Genomic DNA, 23,487 nt, shown 5'->3' with positions numbered 1-23,487 from the left:
TCTGCAGCAGCCACAAGTAAATCGGGCTTCTTGAACCACAAGAGTTTGGCAGTTTTAGCACATGTGAAGTTTTGTTGCCACAGCCCCTATAAGCGGTCAGCAAAGCGGAGTTAAATGCCTATATTTTGCCATGCATGTTAAAGGCCCCTGGAGCCACCAAGGGTAAGGGGACCCAAATGGAAGATGGAGGTACCAAGGAGAGGGAAACACTACCACGCAGCCGGGAGAAAAGAGGCTGGAGGAAGCGCCCACTCAGTAAATAGAATAATCTCCGCTTTTTAAACAACACGATGCGCGGAAGCACCTGTTCCCTGCAGGGCACAACAGGCAGCGGAAGCATGGGCTTTTCAGCCGCGTGTCTCTGACCTTTTGCCCCAAACGCAGAGCCCCGCAGACCAGGCTGCCTATTTCCAACCCCCCTCATATCACTGATTCCTGCTCCTCCTGGCTCCTTCCCTCCCAGCCTTTGCTGGTGCAATGCCTCTCGCCTGGTCCCCTCCAGTTCCGCTGTCATCTCTGGGTGACACCTTTCCTCGCAGGCAGGTTTTGGCGCCCTCCTCTGGACAACGCACAGCACCCCCGTCGGCCCTTGCCTTTTCCCTAAATCCCTGTGGTTTAATGATCAGCTTATGGATCTGCCACCCTCAGGGACAGTTTGGCGGGGAGGGGATGAGGGGAGTCATCCTCGGAGGCTCTTGAATGTTTGTGGAATGAGTAAATGAATGAGCGAGTACAGTGAACAGGAAATCACAAGCCCAGTACCTGCCTTAGATAGCTTACCAGCCTCCTTGGGCGTGGCTGAGGAGAGGAAGTGGTCAGAGAAGACCTGGTGATCACCTTGGAACTCCCGCTTCTCCTTTTAGCCTTCCTGTTGGAGTTAGTTACCTTTACAGGAAATCTCTTCCCCGATCTTCAGCCCCACCCAACTGCAATCATACTTTGACTCTGCCTTTCCTCAGCCTTTCTGAATTTAGTCGTACATATTGAGCAGTTCTTGTTTCAGTTTTATGTGCATAGGGTTTGCTCTTTCAGCTAGGTTGTACATGCCTTAAAATCCTAGGTTTTATTTCCTAGGAAGCATTTTAAAAGAATGGAGAAAAAAAAATTTCTCCAAAGTAATTTTTGTTCTGGCTACCAACTAGTTGTAAGATCTTAGCGCAGAGCAGTTAGTTATTCTCCTTCCATGGGTCACAGTCTCCCATCTGTAAAGTTAGAGCACAGGATGTTCTCTCTCGTGACTCCAGTGCTCACACCCTGTGATTCTGTGCTTCTGACCCCAGCACCTTGCTTATCCTTCCCAGGACCTGGGATAGGGTTCCATCCCCACATCTGCCAGATAATTGAACTTGTTCACCCCCAGCCTAGGCCAGTTCGCCTCTCAGCTATTTGTCAGAGCTCCTGGGATCAGGGGCATTGGTGGAATAAGTGTGGGGCAGCCCAGTGGAGACCCCTGCGGCCCTTGGCTTTGCCTCTGCAAAGTTCTAGGTACTAAGGACCCTCCCTCAGTCCTGCTCAGTCTCAGTTCCAGTTCTGTACCTTGATGTGTGCTGTTTCTTCCCTTTGAATGTAAGGCGGTTTGGAGGTAGGGGCTGACATCCAGGGGTCTGAGAGGAAGGCTGATGCTAAGATGCGTGTTCCCACATAAGCCAAACCTCAGTCTGTAAGACCTTGCTTCACTGGCTCTCCCTGGGCAGAGTCTGGTTTGCCTCTCTGTTTTCCGAGTGCATTTCCCTCCTGTTGCACCCACTGCACTGCACTGGTTTTTTTTTTTTTTTTTTTTTTTAAAGAATTACATTAAATCCTTTATTGGGATCACAGCAGACAGAGATAGTAGGGACTATTTATTTATTTATTTATTTATTGTTTTCCTTTTTTCTTTTCTTTTCCCTTCCCTTCCCTTCCTTTCTCTTTTCTCCTTTTTCTCCTTTTTCTCCTTTCTCCTTTTCTTCACCAGAAATTTGGATTTCTTGATTGCCGGGAATGGCTTGTTTTCTGTTTGGGAGAGTTTTTTGGTTCTTGTTTGTGTTCTCAGCCCTCTTCCCCAGCTCCAGCCTCGTATCTCTCTGTCCAGGGGTGTGTTCTGTCTCTTTGTTTCTTTTCCTCTTTGTTCCATCAGTCAGCCAGACCCCCAAGATTGTAGAACTGATGGTGAGTAAAGAGCATTAGCAAAAGGAACCCAGCAGGAAGGTAGCGGGTTGACAAAGATCCCTGCTGGCTGTGAAACGGTGAGATTTTAAGGATTGTGGGTTTGGATTTGGGCCCCTCTTATGGAGAAATAACAAGAACACTGGGAAGGGAGGAAAGAAGGAATATTACAATGCCTAGTACATAAGTGGCACGACCCACACCCTGCCTGAATCCTTTGTGCAAGATTGATTAGATGATGGTGGAGAAGTTTGTTGATGATATGTGTGCCAGGAAGTAAGAATTGATGGGGAAAGAGGTCAAGGCTGCAAAAAGAGTAATTTAGTCTAGTTTTTATCTTGGGCAAAGGTTAGGTTCTAAATCAGTATTGCTAAAAGATAAACTGAGACATTATCAATTATTTTATGAGTTTATTTGATCAAAAATCGATTCAAATCTGGCAGCACCAAAACGGAAGTGGTTAAGAGTGTTCCACCAACGGGAGCCAGGGGAAAGACTTACACAAACAAAGCAAGGAAACAAAGAAAGGAAATTATTTGATCAGCTATAGCTTAAAACCTAGTTGGCTGTTTGAGATTGATTGTCCTTAGGGTTTGATTTTTTTTTAACCTTGAGATATTTACAAGCTTAGATTTTTTGCTTATATAGCCGCCATGGCATTAGAGCCCCATCAGTCTAATGGCCTCTTTGTTTACCTAACTTAACAGTATATAAATTGAAAATCTAGGGTATAGTCAAAATTACCATTGAAAAGTACTTCAGGAAGGCGCACACTATTAGAAAATGACATATTATTGCTTGTTTAGTTTAATGTGACCATTTTCCCCCTCCACTGTGGGACTGTTGGTTTTGTCTGTTGAGTTACATATAATGTCCTTGGCTTAGGTCTGGGGTCATGTTCTATGAAAAATGTGTCTTTTAAAATACCAGAATCATATTCGGGAGAGAGCTGCTGATGTTATGGGAGATGGGCATATTTTTTCTCTGCATTTAACAGCCCTTCTCCTTGTGCTTGACTTGCATAGCAGATGTGTGTGTGTGTGTTGTGTGTTGTGTGTGTGGTCTGTGAGCCAGTCCGTTACAAGATTCTACCTTTGCTCCTCATTGCTAAACTGGCAGACAATTAGTGGACTCCTAGATAAAGAATAATCCCAATTATCTCTTAGTTCTGACTAATTGGAATGTTAAATGAGTACTAAACTCACATCTCCAAATTCTCTGTTTTGTCCACAGGTTGCTCGTGGGGGCCCCTCGGGCAGTGGCCCTCCCGCTGCAGAGGGCCAACAGAACAGGAGGCTTATACAGCTGTGACATCACCTCCCGGGGCCCTTGCACACGGATTGAATTTGATAATGATGGTATGTTCCTTTGCACTCACTCAGTATTCACTTGGCCAACTCACCTGTACCCCACTTGCCACTAAAAGCCAGTTAAATTAAGAAAATGAAGTAAGGTATTTCCATTGTTATGTGAGGAAGGAAGAGAGGGTACAAACATTTGTTCTTGGAGAGAGCCCTCTTTTTATTGCATCAGCCTTGACTGTTCCTTGTTTGCCCTGAAAAACATTTACTTTCTAAATCACTTTGGAAAGAAGACCCCCTTGCTGGTCCTCCCAACACTTGTTTCTAAACCAATATGGTGTATTGATTCTGCCACCTAGTGACATGCTGAGGTTCTGCAGGATGCCATTGAAAAGCTGAATTTAGAGCAGTGAAGAAGATTGAATATGTATATCTTTTACGTAGCAGCCAAAAGTTCTCATTTGCTGTTAAAATATTTGGGAGAAAGACAACTTAAATATCAGATCTTTCTGAAATGAGAGCTGACCAGCATGGATAATTTTTGTCCTACTCTCTCAGATAGAGGCTTGTTTTGTGAGGGCTGAGTACCCAGAAACTCCAGCCAAACCTAATTTGACATACTTGGTTTAAGTAGATTTGAAGATTCATGTTTATGTTCTTCTGCTTTTTCATCTTTTAGAAATAACATTTTTTCTCTCATTAAAAATAATACATGTTAATTGTGGAGAAACTTGTAAATGATACATCAACCTATAAGGAAAAACCTCGAAACCTACTGGTAGTTTAGACATAATCACTCTTTATTTAACATTTTGATGTTTTTCTTTATGTCTACTTAAAGTTGTTTAATTTTCATGTCTTTGTAATGATTTAAGATTGGAAATTGTGCCTGCCTTCTCATTGAGGAAGGCAAATATTTGCATACGTCATAACAGTAGGTTCAAATTAATACTGAAATGAGCACATAGTAGTGGTTTCTCTTTTTTGGGGGGAGAGGGTAAAAAGAAATGTATCCCTTTCCTTTTTGGCAATGATAGAAAGATATAAAGTGAATCTGAGGCTTTGTCTTCCCATCTCCAGTAAGGAAAAGAACAGTTTTCATGCTGTCGTGTCACAAATTTGGGCATATAGGCACTCTTCAGAGATATTGCAGGTTTGGTTCCAAACCACCACAATAAAGTGAATGTTACAATAAAGCTAGTCACACAAATTTTTGGTTTCCCAGTGTGTATAAAAGTTATGTTTACACTATATCATAATCTATTAAGTGTGTAGTAACATTATTTAAATTAAAAAAAAAACCAGTGTACCATATAACCTTAATTTAAAAAATACTTTATTGCTAAAAAATGTTAACCATCATCTGAGCCTGTTGGGAAAATGGCATCAATAGGCTTGTGCAACGCCGGGCTGCCACAGACATTCGATTTGTAAAAAACCCTGTATCTGTGACGTGCAGTAAAGCAAAAGCACATTAAAACGAGGTATGCTTGTATGTAGAGAAGTGCCCGCTTTTTATTAGTTTGGATGGTAGTTGGAATTTGGACACTGGATTTTTACATTGTTGCTTTAAGGGCAGATGTTAAAGGGCTAATCTATAGTCTTACAGTTTTCAAATACCCCTCTGTACTCAGGACCCTGTGTGTCAGAGAGGGTCAAGGGCCCCACCAGATAGAGCTATGTAGTTTATGTAAAGGATTTTTTGAAAGATTCTTACCAATAACCATTTACCTGTTTTTTTAAATAATTTTTCTGGATTGAGTAACTGAATTTACTAAGTAGCTAGGCTTGGAGTCAGGGCAATTTCGAAATTGTTTCTTGTATTTTTGTTTGAATTGGTTCTGCTGGTTCTATCCATTGGTTCATTGACCGTTTCAGTCACTTTAAGGTCCTTACTATATGTACATAACCTGTGCTGCTTTCCACAGCCGACCCTTCATCAGAAAGCAAGGAAGATCAGTGGATGGGGGTCACGGTCCAGAGCCAAGGGCCTGGGGGCAAAGTTGTGGTAAGTGTAAGGAAGCACGTTCATTCCGCAGTGTCTTGAGTGCCTATGTGTGCCAGCACCTGGTTTATAGCTGTGACTATAACAGGCAGGGCCCCTGCCAGCATGGAGTGTACATTTTGGCATACTTACTTCTTTAAAGCAGAAATCGATCTCAAAAGGAAATCAAAGCATTGTTTTTCCTACGATTCCTGATATACTTTGAAACAGCCATACAACCTGCTTTTCTTTAGGACTTTCAGATTCAAAGAACTTGTTTAAAAAATCTTTATTGAATATCTCTAAAATTCTACATGGTCTTAAACAACAAAACTAGACATGGTCCCAGATACTATGTGGCTTTTATAGACAAGATATAAAAAAAAATATGGCAATGGTCATGGAAACTAAGATAATTTTAAACTCTCATTATTTATTCTGAGCCTCTTCAAATAGAAGTGGTAGCGAAGTTGAGAGGGTTCATTAGATGGATTATGCTGGATGGCCTTGGATGTGCCCCCAAGCTGGATTATGGTGCTCTTTCTGTGTCTCTTTCAAAATCTGGTTGCTATAACAAATGTATATAGAATTTTCAGAAAAATGAGAATTTTATTGAACATCAAATTTTGATATTTAAGGGCAGCATTATGGGAAATTGACTTGGATATTGTAAAGTATTTTCAGCCTGTGTCACTTGGAGTGTAGCCATGAATACCTTATAATACTATAGAGATTTTTTCATCTCTCCTGGCAGTGTAATTCTCTTTGCTTTATAGAGTAAATTTAATCTCAGAGTTCAGAATATAAATTAAGATTTAGGCTTATAAGGAAATAGTGTGGGTAAAAGGAAAATGTCTTCGTTTTAGCTGTGTTTGCCTGATCCCTATGAAAGTGCATTCATGATTTCTCTCCTGGAAAATTATTTTTGCAAACATACTAATTTGAAGATTTAAACAGCCACTAAAAGCCAGTTAAATTAAGAAAATGAAATAAGGTATTTCCATTATTATGTGACAAGTAAATTTGCAAATCAATTGCTTGTGGATTATGAATTGGCATTCAGCATTTGGATTGGGGCATTATTCTCTGGATGAGAATAAGACTGAAGACCTAGTTTCTATATACTAGAGAATGGTTTCCTTAGTGCCATTTTGGGGAGGATTTGCTGGTTCTGGGTCCAGTCGCAGTATGAAGGCACATTTAACATCCTTTTTATTATTGGCAACTTTGTTGATTTATAATGAAAAATGTAAGGTTTGTAGGCATGACTGGGCTACTTTATGTTTGTAGACATGTGCTCATCGATATGAAAAAAGGCAACATGTTAATACAAAGCAGGAATCCCGAGACATCTTTGGAAGGTGCTATGTCCTGAGTCAGAATCTCAGGATTGAAGATGACATGGATGGAGGAGACTGGAGTTTCTGTGATGGCCGATTGAGAGGGCATGAAAAATTTGGTTCTTGCCAGCAAGGTGTAGCAGCCACGTTTACTAAAGACTTTCATTACATTGTGTTTGGAGCTCCAGGCACTTATAACTGGAAAGGTATGACGTGTATTTATAGAAATACAGATTAAAATGACTACACAATTTTTATTATATATATATATATATATATATATATATATATATATATATATATATATATATATATATATACATACACACATACCATGATTTAGTGCATTTTAAATTAAAATGCGCTATGAAGTACTTCTATATTATAGAACTAGGGTAGGATATTAAAATCTCTATATGATTTTTAAAAACAAATAATGGTGGAAATGTATATTTTAAGAGATTCTCTCTCTACCAGCAATTTACATTAATACAAGGAGTTAACTCTTTTTATAAGACTATAATAATTAACATTAGTAGTTTTTGCTGTTTTATATTTGCCTATTACATGAAGCTGAAAGTCTTAATTTTAAGGTAGTGATCTGAAAACTGAGCAGATCTGAGTGCTGTCTGTCATGTACAGATAGCAGCGTATTAATACAGACCTTCATTTTATTGTATATTGAAAGACCATATTTTGCTGATAGAAGGATAGATAACAGATTAGGGAATTTTGAGATGATGATTTCAGATAATTCACATAAAAGTTGTTAATGCTACAGTTTAATTATTGTGATATAGATAAAAGGAGACACTGGGAGAGAGGAGAATGGCCCACATTTTTTGGCTGGATGAAGTTGGTCAGCTCCTGTAATAAAAGTCTAACTTCTATGAAGAAATTAAGCAAGTGTAGACAACGACCGTATTATAAAGGACAATTAACTTTAATCTGTAATGAAAAAAATCCATTTGAAAATAAGACTTTTCGAGAAATTTATTAAAATAAATCCAGTGTTATAACATTTTTACTAGTCAGGAAGAACTTTGGAAAAATTTTCCTTTTCCGTTCAATAACTTCCAAGTTTTAATTCTTATTAGAAATGATTCTTGAGAACACCTTCCTCTGTATGTCATCTGTAGTAACCTCTGGGAGTAATATCCATTGGCTTCTCCACCCCCAATCAGATCTTTCACATAATGGTATTTGTCAGATTATTTTGAACTAATGAAAATAACACAATGAAATAGTTTTATTTTAGTAAGAATAGATGCCATACATAGTAAAACAAAACCATAAAACAGCCACCAATTATGTATGTTTTAATTTGTGGGAAACATGTTTTATCTGTTTTATAAACCCTGATTTAAAAGATTACCATTTTTTAAAAGTCACAAAGTGGACTTAATATGTGAAATCTTTTCGATGAAAATTTTAAAATGATGAAATCTTGGTTAAAATGAAGAACAGATTAAAATATTAAATTCATTTTCACACTATAATAAAGAAAAATTGATTTTGGATTATAGAAAATGTAAGGTATCATATATCAGGTTCATATATTTTTTAAAAAATTGTTTTCTCTAGGTTTAGTAAACCATTCCATTTTCCATTGGTTTGATGGCATTGTAAAGATAATTCATGAAAATGCATGGGACATTTTTTTTTTATTACTAGAACAAATTTCTTTTGTAAAAATTTACATGAACATGATTTTTTAACTTTAATAACTTCAAAAGTCATCTTTCTTTTCTGCCTTTTCTTCCTCTAAACTTTTCTTGCTGTACTCAGTGATAATATGAGAAATATTAATTAGGAACCATTTATTTTATTTTGTTTCATCTTTTTTTTTTTTTTTAACCATTTCATTCCTTTAGGGATTGTCCGCGTAGAACAAAAGAATAACACTTTTTTTGACATGAACATCTTTGAAGATGGGCCTTATGAAGTTGGTGGAGAGACTGACCATGATGAAAGTCTAGTTCCTGTTCCTGCTAACAGTTATTTAGGTAGGAACGAGAGTAGATGATGGCATGCCTACCTGTTCAGATGCCTCTGTGTGACACTGCCTTCACAGGACCTTGGGCTTCTAGGCTGAGGTGGAGCCAGGGGCTTGTGGCCGCGTGTACTGGAATTTAATTTAATTTAGGCCTTGGTGATCCTGAGGTAATCTAACCGATGCTTGGGATCCTTCCCTTCTGACCTGGGCTCCCTCAAGTGAGGAGGAAATTTGCTGTCTCTTAAAATCACCTGTCCTCCACATGGAAGTCTGTTTCCTCAGCTAACGTCGGCCTCTGTAACCTGAACTTGGCCATTCATGCAGCCCGGAGAAAACATGCCTGGGTGTTAGCAGTGAGCCAAGCTGCCTTCCCTCTCCCTTCAGCGCCTCTTTCTAGAGATACTCGTAAGAGCTACATTTATGAAGTTACTCTTAAGTGGCAGGTCAGGATCTCCACGTCCTTTCTCTGTGATTGCCTTTCTCCAAGGGTTGGCCCTGCTTCTGGATTGGGGCCCTCATGTCACAGGGCCCCTGGCGGGTTGGCATGGGGGCTTTCCAGCTGCGGCTGGGCAGGACTGCCAAAGCAGTTTTGAGGACACCCAGATTATGTCTAAGTGCCCATTTCTTAACTCCTAAGGCTCGTTTGCATTACTAATGGGTGTCCTAAATTATTCATGTGCATTATGGTAATTACATAAAGGCTTTTAAAAGCTTTAATTCTTGGTATGAGTTGACATAAAGAATAATTACTGTGCATTTCTTGGAAAAAATGTAAAAAATCTCCTAAATCTAAATAGTAACCTCTTTTTTTAAAAAAAGTGTCCGTACGGTAGAGGTATTACTGGAACAATGGAAGGTAAAAAAGGAAAAAATAGGTATAGCTATGAACATTCTAAATAATGTGTTAGTAAATACTTAAAAATTGTTCTAATTGTATAGATAATGTATGAACAGTACTATTACATTTTTTTCAGACAGTCCCTATCCCCCTAAATTAAAAATTTGGTGTGAAGGCATAGAAGAGGGAAGAAAAATGTTACACTTACCACTCATTAAGCATCTACCATGTTCTCTAAGTCACGTGCTATACTTCCCGCTTCATAGGTCTTATTTGATCTTCCCAACAATATTATAAAATAAGCATTATTGTTCCTCATTGCTGGGTGTGTAAATGCTGTGTTAGTAGTGGCTTTGCAGGACAGGAAAGGAACCAAGGGGCCAAGCAGTTTGCAATCTCAATTATTAAATATGGGTTTTCAAGGTAAAATCCTTTTCAAGGTAAATATTATCAACAAACCAGCATTTCATTTAAATATATTTTAACAGACAACTTCTTTTCAAATGTATTTAGGGATTAATTTATGATAAGACATTTAATTTTAATGGTTATAGGCAAGAAACCAACACTCGGTCTTTAAATAGATGGATTTTATAAACTTAGCTGCTATTGGAACATTCGATTATTAAATACAAGTTTGTGTTGTTATTTTAGTTGTTTGTGCATCTGTCATTTCAAAAAACCAGTGGGTTTTAGGAATAAAATAATCTGCTTGAGGTTTTGGAAGCTGGCAAAGAGAGTGGCTCGCTGGATACAGTGGTGGCCTCATCATCCAGCAAGAACGGTGGTCACCGTTGTGCCTCTTACTAAACATAATTGCTTTTTCTTCAATCTCTCTTGTCCCATGCATGTGTACAGGCCTGCTGTTTCTGACCAGCGTTTCCTATACAGATCCCGATCAGTTTGTTTATAAAACACAGCCTCCCAGGGAGCAGTCCGGCACATCCCCCGATGTGATGATGAATAGCTACCTAGGTTCGTGACCTCTGAGATGACAAATAAATTGTCTTGGTCATGGTCATTTAAAATTTTTTTTGATCCATACAAAGCATAAATCTTTTTATTTTCTATTTCAAGTGAAGCACACGTCAAAAGCATGACACGGTGGAGGCTGCCAGATGATTTTCAGAGCCGGATTCGATTATATCTTCCTATTCTAAATTTGTGGCTCATCTTATTTTTCAACTCACTTCACAGTTTGAGAACTGCAGCAGTAGTGGTGAAGCTTTTCATAAGTAAAACCCAATAAGAAGGGTGAGCTTATACTATTCTGCTTCTGCTTCACCTTTATATGGGAGTATTTGTTTAATTTCAATGGTCTTAATATGGGCATTTTTATTTGCTCCCCATCACATCTCTATTTGTGACCTGACATCTTATCTGATGCTTATAATTAGATATTCTAACATTTTCTGCCCTCCTGACAAGTATGTAATTGATATAGAAGACAACATGCTCACCTCTATTGTTTATAGAGGTTCTCAAATACTGTATCTCATCAATCATGGTTTTGTTTGCATGTTTGTGTCTGAGAACTAAGTTGGTCCAACATAATGAAATGCTGTCTGTGGTGTATCAACGATGTTAACTTTTATTCTTGCATGATTACCAAGGAGACTGATGAATATGAAAGTTATTAATCACTGCATTATAGCAGAACCCTATATCATGCACTCAGTTATGCTATTCTCAGGTTGTATCTGATGTAACTTTCCCCTGGTAATTCAATATCTAGCTTGATCTTTTACAGCAGTTCCAATATTAAAATAGAGTTCGAACTGATTCTTCTGATGAGTGAATGCTTCATGATTCAAGTTATACAGATGCTAAATAGCATAGGTTCTTTTCTTTAAGTCTTAATGTATTTCCACAGACAGCAGTGAAAGAGCCTACTACTTTGTACTTGTGTCACGTCTCTACTTAGTTCTGTAACTCTTTCATATCACAAGTATGATAGTTGGTGGGAATCAGAAAGAAAAGATAGTGATGGAGTTACCACTGTTTGATAGTTCCTGAAAAATGGAGTTGGTGTGAACGGTTATTTTGTTTTTCTAGGCTTTTCTTTGGACTCGGGGAAAGGTATTGTTTCTAAAGATGACATCACTTTTGTATCTGGTGCTCCCAGAGCCAATCACAGTGGAGCTGTGGTTTTGCTGAAAAGAGACATGAAGTCTGCACATCTTCTCCCTGAACACATATTCGATGGGGAAGGTCTGGCTTCTTCCTTTGGCTATGATGTGGCAGTGGTGGACCTTAACAAAGATGGGTATGAGTGTCTCAGTTTATTTTATTTTGTAAAGAAATCATTGCTTCTTTGGCTTCTGTAGGTCTTGAGAAGAGTCATCCTTTCAGGTTAGTTGATTCAAGGAATATTTTTGCTGTCAAACATTTACCCTCCTATCATATATCTTTATCACTAATATTTTGGCAGCAGATGTTCATTACCTTCCTCAGGGTGTAGGATTATAGCTTTTTTAGTTTACAGTTTTTATTCATGTCTTGAGATTATGGGTCTGTGAGAATTAAAATTTGGGGGGAAAAATTTCTCGAAAAATGAACAGCTACATAGTTCTGTTCTATAATTCCTTAAGGGGCTCTTGGAACATCTAGAATGTCTAGATATGTTGATGTTCAACATCTAGATATGTTGAAAGTAGGAATTGTGAAAAACTCAATACATAGGTCTGGCTGGTGGTGTCTATCTGGGTCTGGGGTGGAAGGTGGAGGGACTTGGAGCCTTTCTTGGGAGTCTCCCCACACTGTAGATCTAATATGGAGAACTGGTTTCACATTGTTACCTTCCATATTTTCCTTTGGGCAATTATTACAAGCTACCTTGGTTTTAAAAAAATTATTTTAACTGACGAGATATAAATTCCAGAGTTGAGGCCCTTTCTATCATCTCTCTTTGTGTCCTTAGTACGTGGGCTGGTGGTGTTCTCCCCAAGCTCACTGTGTTAGCCAGTGGTTCACAGTTCTTCCCCTCATTATGTTTTTAGGTGGCAAGATATAGTTATTGGAGCCCCGCAGTATTTTGATAGAGATGGAGAAGTTGGAGGTGCAGTGTATGTCTACATTAACCAGCAAGGCAGATGGAATAATGTCAAGCCAATTCGTCTTAATGGAACCAAGGATTCTATGTTTGGCATTGCAGTCAAAAATATTGGCGATATCAACCAAGATGGCTACCCAGGTATATAATAAAATGGTTACAATTTTATGGGTAGATTATTTGAATAATGATGTCTTATGGCATCTTATTTTAAAACATTGTATCAAAACATTTTAAAAAGGTAATGTTTGTTAAAATGCGATATTGTCAACAGATATTGCAGTTGGAGCTCCCTATGATGAGAAGGGGAAAGTTTTTATATATCACGGATCTGCGAAAGGAATAAACACCAAACCAACACAGGTAATCCAGTAATGTAGATTTCTGTAATGGGGGGGTCTCAGCTTTTTGCCTTGTAATAGAATATTTAAGTTTAAGTGAATTTTCACACCAATCATGTTTTATTTATTTATAAATCAACAATAGTATGAATTTTATGTTTTAATAAATGTATTATTAGAAGATAGCTTGGAAATAGATATAAATGCAATGACTTGCTTGTTTTAATTATAAAATTTCTTTGCAAGTTAGAAATCAAAGGAATCGAAAGGAAAAGACTATTCTACCTTGACGGCATAGATAGAAATGTGACATATTTCCTTTAGTAACATAAATAGAGATGAAACCGGGCAAATGAGATGATTGTAATTGCCTAGAGAATTTAGACACCAAAAATTAAAAATTGCTTTTGAGAAAAGTAAGACATTTGGAGGGCAGGTAGAGAGGTTTGGTTTGAAATACCCTGATCAACTTAATAAAGTAAACAAGCTCATCAAAAACAGGCTCTTTTATCCTTTCAAGGTAAGTTAGGTGACTTTCATGAAACATGAAGTGTTGGATCATATGTATACTCATTTATTATTTAGTATAATGTATTTATAAGTGAACTCTTAAACTTCAATTCAAAAGAAACTTGTGTGTCTTTTTCAAAGGGTAGTTCAGAGGCTCATTTTGGTGGCCCAGTGTCCATTCTGATGACCTGTTCTTTTCAGGTTCTTGAGGGTAATTCACGTTTCTTTGGATATTCAATTGCTGGAAATATGGACCTTGATAGAAATTCCTACCCTGACGTTGCCGTTGGTTCCCTCTCGGACTCAGTAACTATTTTCAGGTGTGTTATTGCTGACTTTAGTTAAGCATGTTCAACAGTGGGGTGCACTAAAATTTTTGACTTTTCGAATTGAAATTCGTCATGCCTATACTTCAAAAGACAAAAGCTTGTATGAATTTTAAAGATTTTTCTTTTGAGAATAGTATAGCAATGTAATAAAAACCTATTTTGTAAAATCTTGCTAATTTTGAATCGAGGCAAAGATAGGTCAGAATTGGTGAAAATGGTTACCTCGTAAATGTATTTTAAAACCTTTATTTTGATAGAAACTAAAACATAGAAAATCTGACAGTACAAATAATATAGATAAGGAAATAAAAATACCCTATATTTCACCCCATTATTAAACTACAAAATTTTGGTTTTTGTAGTCTTTTATTTTCTGTGAATGTGCATGTATGTCTAAAAACTCGAGGTCATAATGTATGTATTGTTTTATAACCTGCTTTTGTCAGTTTGTAATGCCTAGTGGACTTTTTCCTTGTAATAAGTGAGTTTATAATGCATGGTGGGCTTTTCCTTGTCTGTCATTGAGTACTTCTCTGAAATGAAGTTAGTGGCTGTCTGTGAGGCATCACATTGCTGGATCATAGTTCATTAACAACTGCCACACTCTTATTGGACATTTATGTTGTTGTCCATGTTTGGTTTTTTCCATGATATGCAAAGCTGTGGTGAACATCCTTACTTTTGTTCATGTTTTGGATTATTTATTATGTTAAATTCCTAAAAGCGAGTTGCTGAGTTGAAGGGAATGTGTGTTCCAAGACTTTGGATTCACATTCACCAGTACAATCTCCAGAAAGGTTATCATGGTTTGCCAGTCAGCTGTGTTTGAGTCTGCTTTTCCAGTGATTTCATCACTGCTGGAAATCACCATTAAAAATTGTTATTTTTTTAAAGTCTTTTTTAGTTTAAAATCACATTCTTGTAAAAATGTTAATACAGAATTGCAGTAAGTGCAAGTTCCCCAATATTCCCATCTTTCACGAATCAGTCTTTAATAGTTTTGAGTATCTCTCTACTTCCAGGGTATCATCAGAAGGCCATACTGTAACTGCTCTTCTCTAATCTGGTTCTTAAAAATCAAATCTCTTTCTGTTCTCTCTCCTCGTCAGTATAGATTCGTCAATCTTGTTCTTTTAAATAACTTAATATCATTCTAAAATATGAATGTAATGAATCCTTGGTTGATAGGATTTTTCAGATAGTCTCTGACTTCCTGTACCAAAATGGGGTAACCAAGTCTTTCCCAGCAGATAACCTTTAGTTAGTTGAATATTTGCTTCTCTATGTAATTGATACTTGAACATCCTTACTTTCCTGTCCTCATAAGTGGGTTTACTCTGAATCCTGTAAACTTGTTCCTTTTTTCCATATAGATAGTATGAAAGTAAAATTCAGAACCCTTTGATAATGAGAGGAAAATCCACTCCCTTATTTTACAAATTCCCTTATTTTGCAAAGGCAGCCCAGAAGTTGCTTAAGCTTTTAAGGCTGCATTGGATCTTGCAGGAACAGGGCGTAGCACCTAAATCTTCCCAACCTCAGTCCCCAGGCATTTTTCCCACAAAATCATACTAGAGTTTCCAGGTAGTTTATAAATAGGTGCCAATTAAACACAGGACAACTGGGCCAGTAAGATTTGCTTTATGTGTTAAAAGACACATTTTTCACTATTCATCGATATTGCACACTCAGAATTTTGTGTATATGTTGTGTGTTTAAAACAACAAGTAAAAATAGGGTTTAGGTGGAAATGTGTGTTAAAATATTGCCCTTTGAAGTTTATGCCACATTAAAGCCTTAATACTATGATATTTAAAACACTAGCATCTGTGGCAACTGGTTTTAAAAGATTTGCAAATTTTTGCCTTTTAAATATGCTCTCAAAACTTCGAGTGTATCTAGTTAGTATTTTAGAAACTAGCAGCCTCCTAAATGTAAAATAACAGTAGAAAGGCAAATGAAATAAAGGGAGGTGAAGACACAGACTGCGGGCAGTGTTCACTCCTTTATTGGCTCCCACCTTCCACCTGAGTGTACTCATGCTCGCTCTAGCTCCTGAAAGATTGATTCAGAAGTTCAAGCTAGCTATTCGGATTGGAATTCAGGAATTCATTTTCCTGTCCACACCTTTCTCTAGGATGGCTGGGTTTACCGCAGGCCCACGAAAGTCAGTCTAACCGAACCTGTGTGGTAATGAAACTGTGGAACCCGTGCTGAGTTCTGGCTGAGGGGGGCGATGGAGGTGAGAGGCGCAGCGTCTCCCCGTCGCACTCACAGCCCCAGCCACCATTTACTCGTATTTCTTGTACGGGTGGCAGAGGTCAGGTCACAGGCCCATGGTGACCCCTTTGGCTGTGGGGAGTAGGGGAGAATATATGTAAAGGAGAGAGAAGATGGTTTTATATGGTGAGAAGGGCCGAAGGTGTGGGATTCCAGCTTAGTGTTTGCGAGGTTGGGGTTAGGCAGAATAGAGATGGAAAAGGTTAAGGGATTCAGGGTTTTGCTTCCAGAGATATTATGGGTGTAGAAAAGTTGTAGTCAGTCCTGGCAGTAGACTTAAGGTTGGGGATGGGAGGTTCTGAGGGAGGATAAGGAAGGAAATGTTTGTAAAATGGAGACCTTTAAGTTTTCAGGATCGCCTGCGTTACTAAAATTCACGTGGATGTAGAAATCATAATAGTGGGCAGCCCAAGTGTTAGGCGTATATTGGTGTAACCTTTTTGGAGGGTATTTTGGTAAGATTAATCTTAATTTAAAATGCACATATTCTTTGACTCAAATTCTGCTGCTAGTTATTTATCCTACAGATAAATTCAAATGTGTGCTTAGATATATGTACAAGGATGTTCGTTAGATCCAAAAGCCTGAAAACAAACAACATAAATGTTTACTGATTACGGACTGCTTAAATAAACGAGGTTATATTGGTGCCATGCAACACCACATGCTGTGAAAAACAAGGAACAAGATTTATGTGTGTGGATCTGAGAGGACCTCTGAAATGTTAATGAATGAAAAACAACAACGAGCATGAAAAGCTCCCATTTCAAATAAGTATATATGTGTTTTCGTATTTAATTTTAGATATTTTTAACAGAAACACAGACTTTGGTATGTGTCTGGAAGGACACACAAGGCTTCTTGGGGGTTTACAGATGAGGACAGAGATACAATACTTGCTTGAAAACTGCAACTTTTACGTATGATACATATTACTCTTTCAGTTACAAAACTCCAATATTAAAACTATAAAGCATTTTATAATTTTAAATAAATTTTATTTAAAAAATTTTAATATTATATAATCAGGTTTTAAATTATATCTGTGAACAACTATTTTCTTCAGCAATGGGGGGAAAATTACATGTGAGAACACTTTTTTCCTGTGGTTTCTGAGGTGTAGTATGAATTCATCTTATATTCAAAGTAGCAAAAGGCTGAGCTTGTATTTTACTCCTTTGTCTTCAGATCCCGGCCTGTGATTAACATTCAGAAAACCATCACAGTGACACCTAACAGAATTGATCTCCGCCAGAAAACGGCCTGCGGGGCCTCTAGTGGGATATGGTGAGGGTCCTGCTGTGTCCCGCAGTCCCCTGCAGTTTCACACCTCAGCTTTGTGAGGATCCTATTGGTCTGAGGAGCCACAGGGAAGATTGAGAAATGGGCAAAGGGAAGAGAAGCCACAGGGAAGATTGAGAAATGGGCAAAGGGAAGAGGAATCTATCAAGCGGATATATAACACTTTACTCATCAGTGGGCAGCGGGGAGATTTGAGAGCTGGGAAACATATTGAGTTTTTTTCTACCGCAGTAATGCATCTTTTAAGAAATATATGTTTGATTTCATACAGCCTCAAGGTTAAGGCCTGCTTTGAATATACTGCCAAACCTGCTGATTATAATCCTTTAATATGTAAGTACCAACTACACTTAAAAATGATATATTTTCTATCTGCCAGGTTGAAAGTTTTGCACAAAGAAGAGAAAAATAAAACTGCAGTGGCCAGAATGGGTCTATAAATTACTGTTTAAGGAATTAAGTATAACCGTTGTCTTCTCTTTAATCAGGAGGGCGAAGCACATGAGGGAAAAACTCTCCTTTTGGTTCCCATTTGAATTTTCCAGAGCAGATGGTTTAGGACAGAATGTCTTGGAAAAGTACTCATTTGCTACCACACTGTTTCCTCCATTTCTGTCTTTGAAAAGCAGTGTGGAAAATTGGTTTTGTGGTTGTGAGGTAGTGGGTGATGGTCGTAGAAGAGGCTGCAGGAGGTGGAGCACTGCACAGAAGTACTGCCAATTTATACTCTTTGCTCCTCGGTCCTCTCCCAAAGAGGCCACTGTGGCCCTGAGTACCCAAGCTGTGTCCCCAGGTGCAGGCCTCTGGGGGGATGTGAAGCCTGGCCTTGACAATTCAGAGACTTGGGCCCTGCTGCTGGCTCTAGCTTTGATGGTGACGGACCCTACAACACAGAGCAAGTGCCTTAATATTCGAGTTTTTATTTTCCCATTAGTTAAAAAAAAAATGCCTCTAATAGGAATTAGATCTCCACTGTGTGGAGAGCAAATGAGATAATGCGGTGAAAGCAGTCGGTGATTTATAAGGTATTGTTCTGCTTCCTTTCTTAATAATAATCTGAACAGGATTTTTGCCCCTAATTTTGAAAAGGCTAATGATACCCTAATAGTGATTATCAGTCACCAAGCCTTCTCTGGTTTGTTATGGGAGTGTGAGAATTTAAGGAAATTCTTTTACTATCCCAGAATTTGGCAAATAAGTCTTCTTTCACCCAGTTCACACTGTCATAAACCTGCTTAGCCTTCGTTTTTCTAGATTTCAACCCTTCTCAGGTGGTCTCTTCGTCTCCCTTATCTTCATAGGCCCCAGCTGCTGGGCAGTGTCCTGCTGTATCATCTCTTCATGGTATCTGTGAACTTTGCATGAAGCATGCTTTTAATGTTGGTGTATTATGACTTTGCGAACAGGCGGAGCTGTACCCTTTCACTTTGCTTTTTGATGCATCTGGCATTTTATTGAGTATAGAAAACAATTCTTTGCGTGGCTTCTAATGCCAAGAGAACATCTTCAGTTATTTCTCATTGTCTGTCCTTCTTTCCGTATCGTTTGTTATTTTTTATCCAATACCTTACACTTGCCTGCTTGGATCACAGGCCTTTCTTTTTCTTTTTTCTTTCTTTTTCTTTTCTTTTTTTTTTTTTTTTTACCGTTCTATTTGGAAGTGGACTAGAGAGACAAGGAGAAAACTGTGATTCTTTGATGAGGCAAGGAGAAGAGATGGGGAAACATTTTTATTCTTTTTTTAATTAAATTTATTGAGTGACATTAGTTAATTATATAGGTTTCACGTGTACGATTCAGTAATACGTCATACCTATGTTGCGTTGTGTGTTCACCACCCAGAGTTAAATTTCCTTCCATAGCCATATATTTGACCAACATTTTAATTCTGTTAATCTGTCATTTTCTCAAACTACTCTGTCTGACTACAGATGTGAAATCTCATCAGAGCAGTCCTTGTCTCCCCCAAATCAATATTAATTTTATATTATAAAACTACTTCATTAACCCAAGTATTTATTGATGGCCTATTATGGATAAACTTTTTTTCTCTGAAGTCATTTAGAGAAAACCTGTTTTTGTTGCCTGTATTTCCACAGTATTGGGAAATTCTAAATCAAATAAAACAGAACTTCCACAAAGCTGCTGCATAAGTCTGTTCCCAGTGGCTGAAAACGTGGGCCTATTGTTTGACCAGGCTGTTTTAACTCAGCCATCCTAGGACGTGGTATTCCATACATACAGATATTTATAATTGAGGCTTAATGAGTATTCTACTTGGCTTGCCCCTCAAAAGGTCAGCAAAGGTGGCCTGCAAGGATTTTAAGATGATGTGAACTGTCTGGAGGGTTAGGGAAGGTTAGAGTGGGTTTGGTAGATAAACGGTTTTAATGCACCCACACCCTCCCCTACTTTTGCTGTGAGGGGCACTCAGCATGTGAGCCTTTATCTGGTTCATTGTGAAGTTAGCAGGTCACTGATAAATGGATGATGTCAAGGCTATAGAGGGCCTAAAATGGAGGCACATTCCATTTGGCAGCCATGACATTTAAAAATTCTTTAGATGGACACAGAAATTACTATCGAAACTGTCAGTGTTTCTAAATTTTGGTCTCATACATCTGAAGCACTATCGTTTCGGCACATTGTGTGCTTTTGTGTGCAAATGTGCATAGGTGTCTATGTCGATGTGGTGCCAGTTACTCTTGCTTCTGTTCATCTATTCTTCAAATGGTATTTCTGTCAGGTGTTGTGCTGTGAACTGGCCGATTTCCCTGTTCCTGGCTTTTCCAAGGAAGATGGTCAGGCAGTTACTGTGCAGTGGGCTAAGTAGAATACTGTCAGATCCCCCAGGAGAGGCCAGGAAAGGCTTCCTGGAGGAAGTGATGTCCACGCTGAGATCTCAAGGAGGAGTAGGGTTAGCCAGGCAGTCAGGGGAGGAGGAAAAGGAGAGGGTCCAGCTGGCAGAGGGAGAGAGTAGTGACTCATGTAGAGGCCTAGAGGCAAATGGGAATGTGGACATCTAAGAAGCTTTAAAATCAATTGTCTTTTGTGTTTGTGATAGAGATTTAGAAGCTGGTGCTGCCTCTGTCTGTCCCTCACTGTATGCCCCTGGGCCAATCACCTGCCTCTATGGGTCTCCATTTCTTCATCTGCAGGAAAAGGGTATTAAAATAGATACTCTCAAAAGGTCTCTGTATTCTAAACTCTAATGTGAGTATTAAAACGTGGGTTGTTAAAGATTTCACTTTCTGCGTGAGGCTGCCTTCTCTGGCTCTGTACACCGATGGGTTTGCTTCCTCTTCTGATGGTTAATGAGTAATTAATGAATAAATAATTTAAGTATTTGCCTATAAAGAAACATAGTTAGCAGATACATCCAGCGAACTGGCAAAGAATGCATTCTGAAGTCGAGGAACGAGATTTTGATCATCAGGATCCTGGCTTGCCTCTAAGCTCCATTAGTCTAGGTAATCAAGAGCAGGGTGTGCTTCCTAGAGCTTTGGAGGTTGAAAATTTTGCTTGTGGGAGCTATGTTAGCTGACAGATAGGCACTCTAGCCACTGGAAGGAATATGTTTTACCTTTCTTTTTTTTTTAAGTGAAAAGTCTCATCCTATTGCAAAAAGACTTCTCCATCTCTAATATATATTTCTCTTTTAGACAACTATCTTTTATCAGTGCTTATTAAACTTTAATGTGTATGGCAACTTCCTGGTGGTGCTGTTAAAATGCAGATTCTGTTCAGTAGGCCTGGCTGGGGCCTGAGGTTCTGCATTCCTGGCAAAACTCAGGAGATGCTGCTGCTGCCGCTGCTGCTGGTCTAAAGACATTTTTTTTAGTTCATTTTTAAAAATTTATTTTCCAGTCACAGTTCACACATTGTTTTCAGGTGTACAACGTAGTGATTAGACATTTATGTACCTTATGAAGTGATCACCCTGATAGGTCTAGTACCCAACTACACCATACATAGTTATTACAGTATTATTGACTGTATTCCCTGTGCCACACTTTGCATTCCCATGACTTTTTACAACTGGCAACTTGTACTTCTTAGTTCCTTTCACCTTTTTGAATATCAAAGCACTCAGTCATTTAAGCAGGGGCCTATTGGAGGAAGGGTCAGTTTAGGCCCTTAGGGAGTGTTGGGTCCTCTCCTGTTAGCTTTAGTATTCAGAGTTCCTGAAGTTCATCCAGAAAGTGATTCTAAGACAGTGCTCAGAGTTTTTGACTTATTCTCGAGCTCCCCCTGGTGGCCCAAGGAAAATTTAACTTTTAAGACAACAATGGGCAGGAAAGGAAGGACTGCTTGATTTGAAATACTATTAATTCAATCAAAATGTACATTATCAGGAAACATGAAGAGAAACAATGGCAGTGGGAAAAAGTGTTCTTCTAGAATGAATGAAAATATTTTTAAAAGGAGGCCAGCATTCTTATAGCTTAACTGTGCGTGAATGTACTTTAAGTTTATGTGATTTCTGTCCATTTTACCTAGCCATTGTGGGCACACTTGAGGCTGAAAAGGAAAGAAGAAAATCTGGGCTGTCATCAAGAGTTCAGTTTCGAAACCAAGGGTCTGAGCCCAAGTACACCAGAGAACTAACTATGAACAAGCAGAAGCAGAAGGTGTGCATGGAGGAGACCCTCTGGCTACAGGTGAGGCCCGCAGCCAAACCAGTTTCTTAAAGGGGACAGAAGTCAGTTTTATGGTGGCATATGTAGATTTTTGAAATGTATACCAGCAACCTATTATTCAGTATGAAATAAAGCATTGTTTTGGAGTTTCCCAATAGCATTTATATCATACTTAACTTAGATCTCTGCATACTTTTCAGGAAAATATTAGAGATAAACTACGTCCCATTCCCATAACTGCTTCGGTAGAGATCCAAGAGCCAAACAGTCGGAGGCGAGTGAATTCACTTCCAGAAGTTTTTCCAATTCTGAATTCAAATGAACCCACGACAGTTCATACAGATGTAAGTCTTTCTGACTTTTGCTTTTTTATGGTTTTGGCCATATTATTATACTAAATCAAATGTCTTTGAAGGCAGGAGGACTAGTGATTTGTGTTCAAGGCCATTCCTTTGTATTAAATAAGCTTTTTAATATAAGCAAAGTTTGTTTGAAGATTTGTTTCTCAAATTAGCAACAAATATAGAAAAATAAGGAATATAATTTGGAGCCAGAGAGTATTTTTCTTAATAAATGTTGGCCACCGCAATTTATCGAGACTGTAATTTGTGGAACTTCTTATTCTCACATCAAGTTTCTCTTATAGCTGTATGTAGAAAGAATAGTACATTGTTTGTTTGTTTGTTTTTACCATTGAGAACATTAAGATGTAGAAAACAATCGTTTGAACATTAAAATCAAGGAATATCAAAATTCAGCACAGCGAAAAAGTATTAGGAATGAAATAGTCATTTAGTGCCAAATGTAGTCTATGTTGTCTTAGAAACAAAAATTTATGTTACACGGCTTGCTATGTAGCCATGAAATGGGGTCTGTTTGCTAAGGTTTTGGATGGTTGAGATGTAAGATTAGGCTGGGGAGCTGTGGCATCTTGATTTAGCAATTTGCGCTTGCTGTCAAAAATTTAGTTGGTGCTGTAAGTTATCTAGTCCGAGATTCCCAGTTCCAATGGCTCACTGACAAAGCTTGTCAGAAGTGAGTACTTGCTGTATTAGGCTTAGAAGCTGATGCCTAAATCTACACGTCATCAGCCTTTAGTGTCACCAAGTATAGTTCCTCATACTTTTTTTTTTTTTTTAGGCGAGGCAATCCTTGCTTGACCTCACAGATTGCAAGGAGCTTGTCAGCTTACAATCCCTTATTTTTTATTTTTTATTTTTTATGCCTATATCACCTGGTCTTCCTAGGTGGTCACCCATCCAAGTACTAACCAGGCCCGACCCTGGTTAGCTTCTGAGAGCAGATGGGATCGGGCTTGTTCAGGGTGGCATGGCCGTAGACAGTTCCTTATATTTTTGATGTTACTATCTTAGTAATATTTTTTGTTTATATTCCCAGCTCTGTAGTCATGTTAAACATAATAGGCAAG

General features: G+C 38.4%; 1 protein-coding gene and 1 pseudogene across 2 annotated transcripts in view; one reads left to right on the top strand and one right to left on the bottom strand.

The window, feature by feature from the left end:
- Positions 1 to 23,487, top strand: part of ITGA6 (integrin subunit alpha 6) — a 75,254-nt gene that overhangs the window by 30,544 nt on the left and 21,223 nt on the right. For both annotated transcript variants that reach the window (XM_011357509.2, XM_011357517.2), the window contains exons 2-13: positions 3,379 to 3,503; positions 5,375 to 5,454; positions 6,721 to 6,976; positions 8,645 to 8,776; positions 11,660 to 11,870; positions 12,604 to 12,797; positions 12,931 to 13,019; positions 13,709 to 13,827; positions 17,305 to 17,403; positions 17,690 to 17,751; positions 21,919 to 22,079; positions 22,259 to 22,402. In XM_011357509.2, coding sequence (XP_011355811.1) covers positions 3,379 to 3,503; positions 5,375 to 5,454; positions 6,721 to 6,976; positions 8,645 to 8,776; positions 11,660 to 11,870; positions 12,604 to 12,797; positions 12,931 to 13,019; positions 13,709 to 13,827; positions 17,305 to 17,403; positions 17,690 to 17,751; positions 21,919 to 22,079; positions 22,259 to 22,402 — 1,672 coding nt within the window. The remainder of the gene's footprint in view (positions 1 to 3,378; positions 3,504 to 5,374; positions 5,455 to 6,720; positions 6,977 to 8,644; positions 8,777 to 11,659; positions 11,871 to 12,603; positions 12,798 to 12,930; positions 13,020 to 13,708; positions 13,828 to 17,304; positions 17,404 to 17,689; positions 17,752 to 21,918; positions 22,080 to 22,258; positions 22,403 to 23,487) is intronic.
- LOC111739205 lies at positions 23,281 to 23,399 on the bottom strand (annotated as a pseudogene).

This window comes from Pteropus vampyrus, unplaced genomic scaffold (assembly GCF_000151845.1).
Source record: "Pteropus vampyrus isolate Shadow unplaced genomic scaffold, Pvam_2.0 Scaffold2, whole genome shotgun sequence".
Lineage (NCBI taxonomy): Eukaryota > Metazoa > Chordata > Mammalia > Chiroptera > Pteropodidae > Pteropus > Pteropus vampyrus.
Note: the sequence above shows the minus strand (reverse complement) of the source record. Positions and strands in the feature narration are given on the sequence as shown.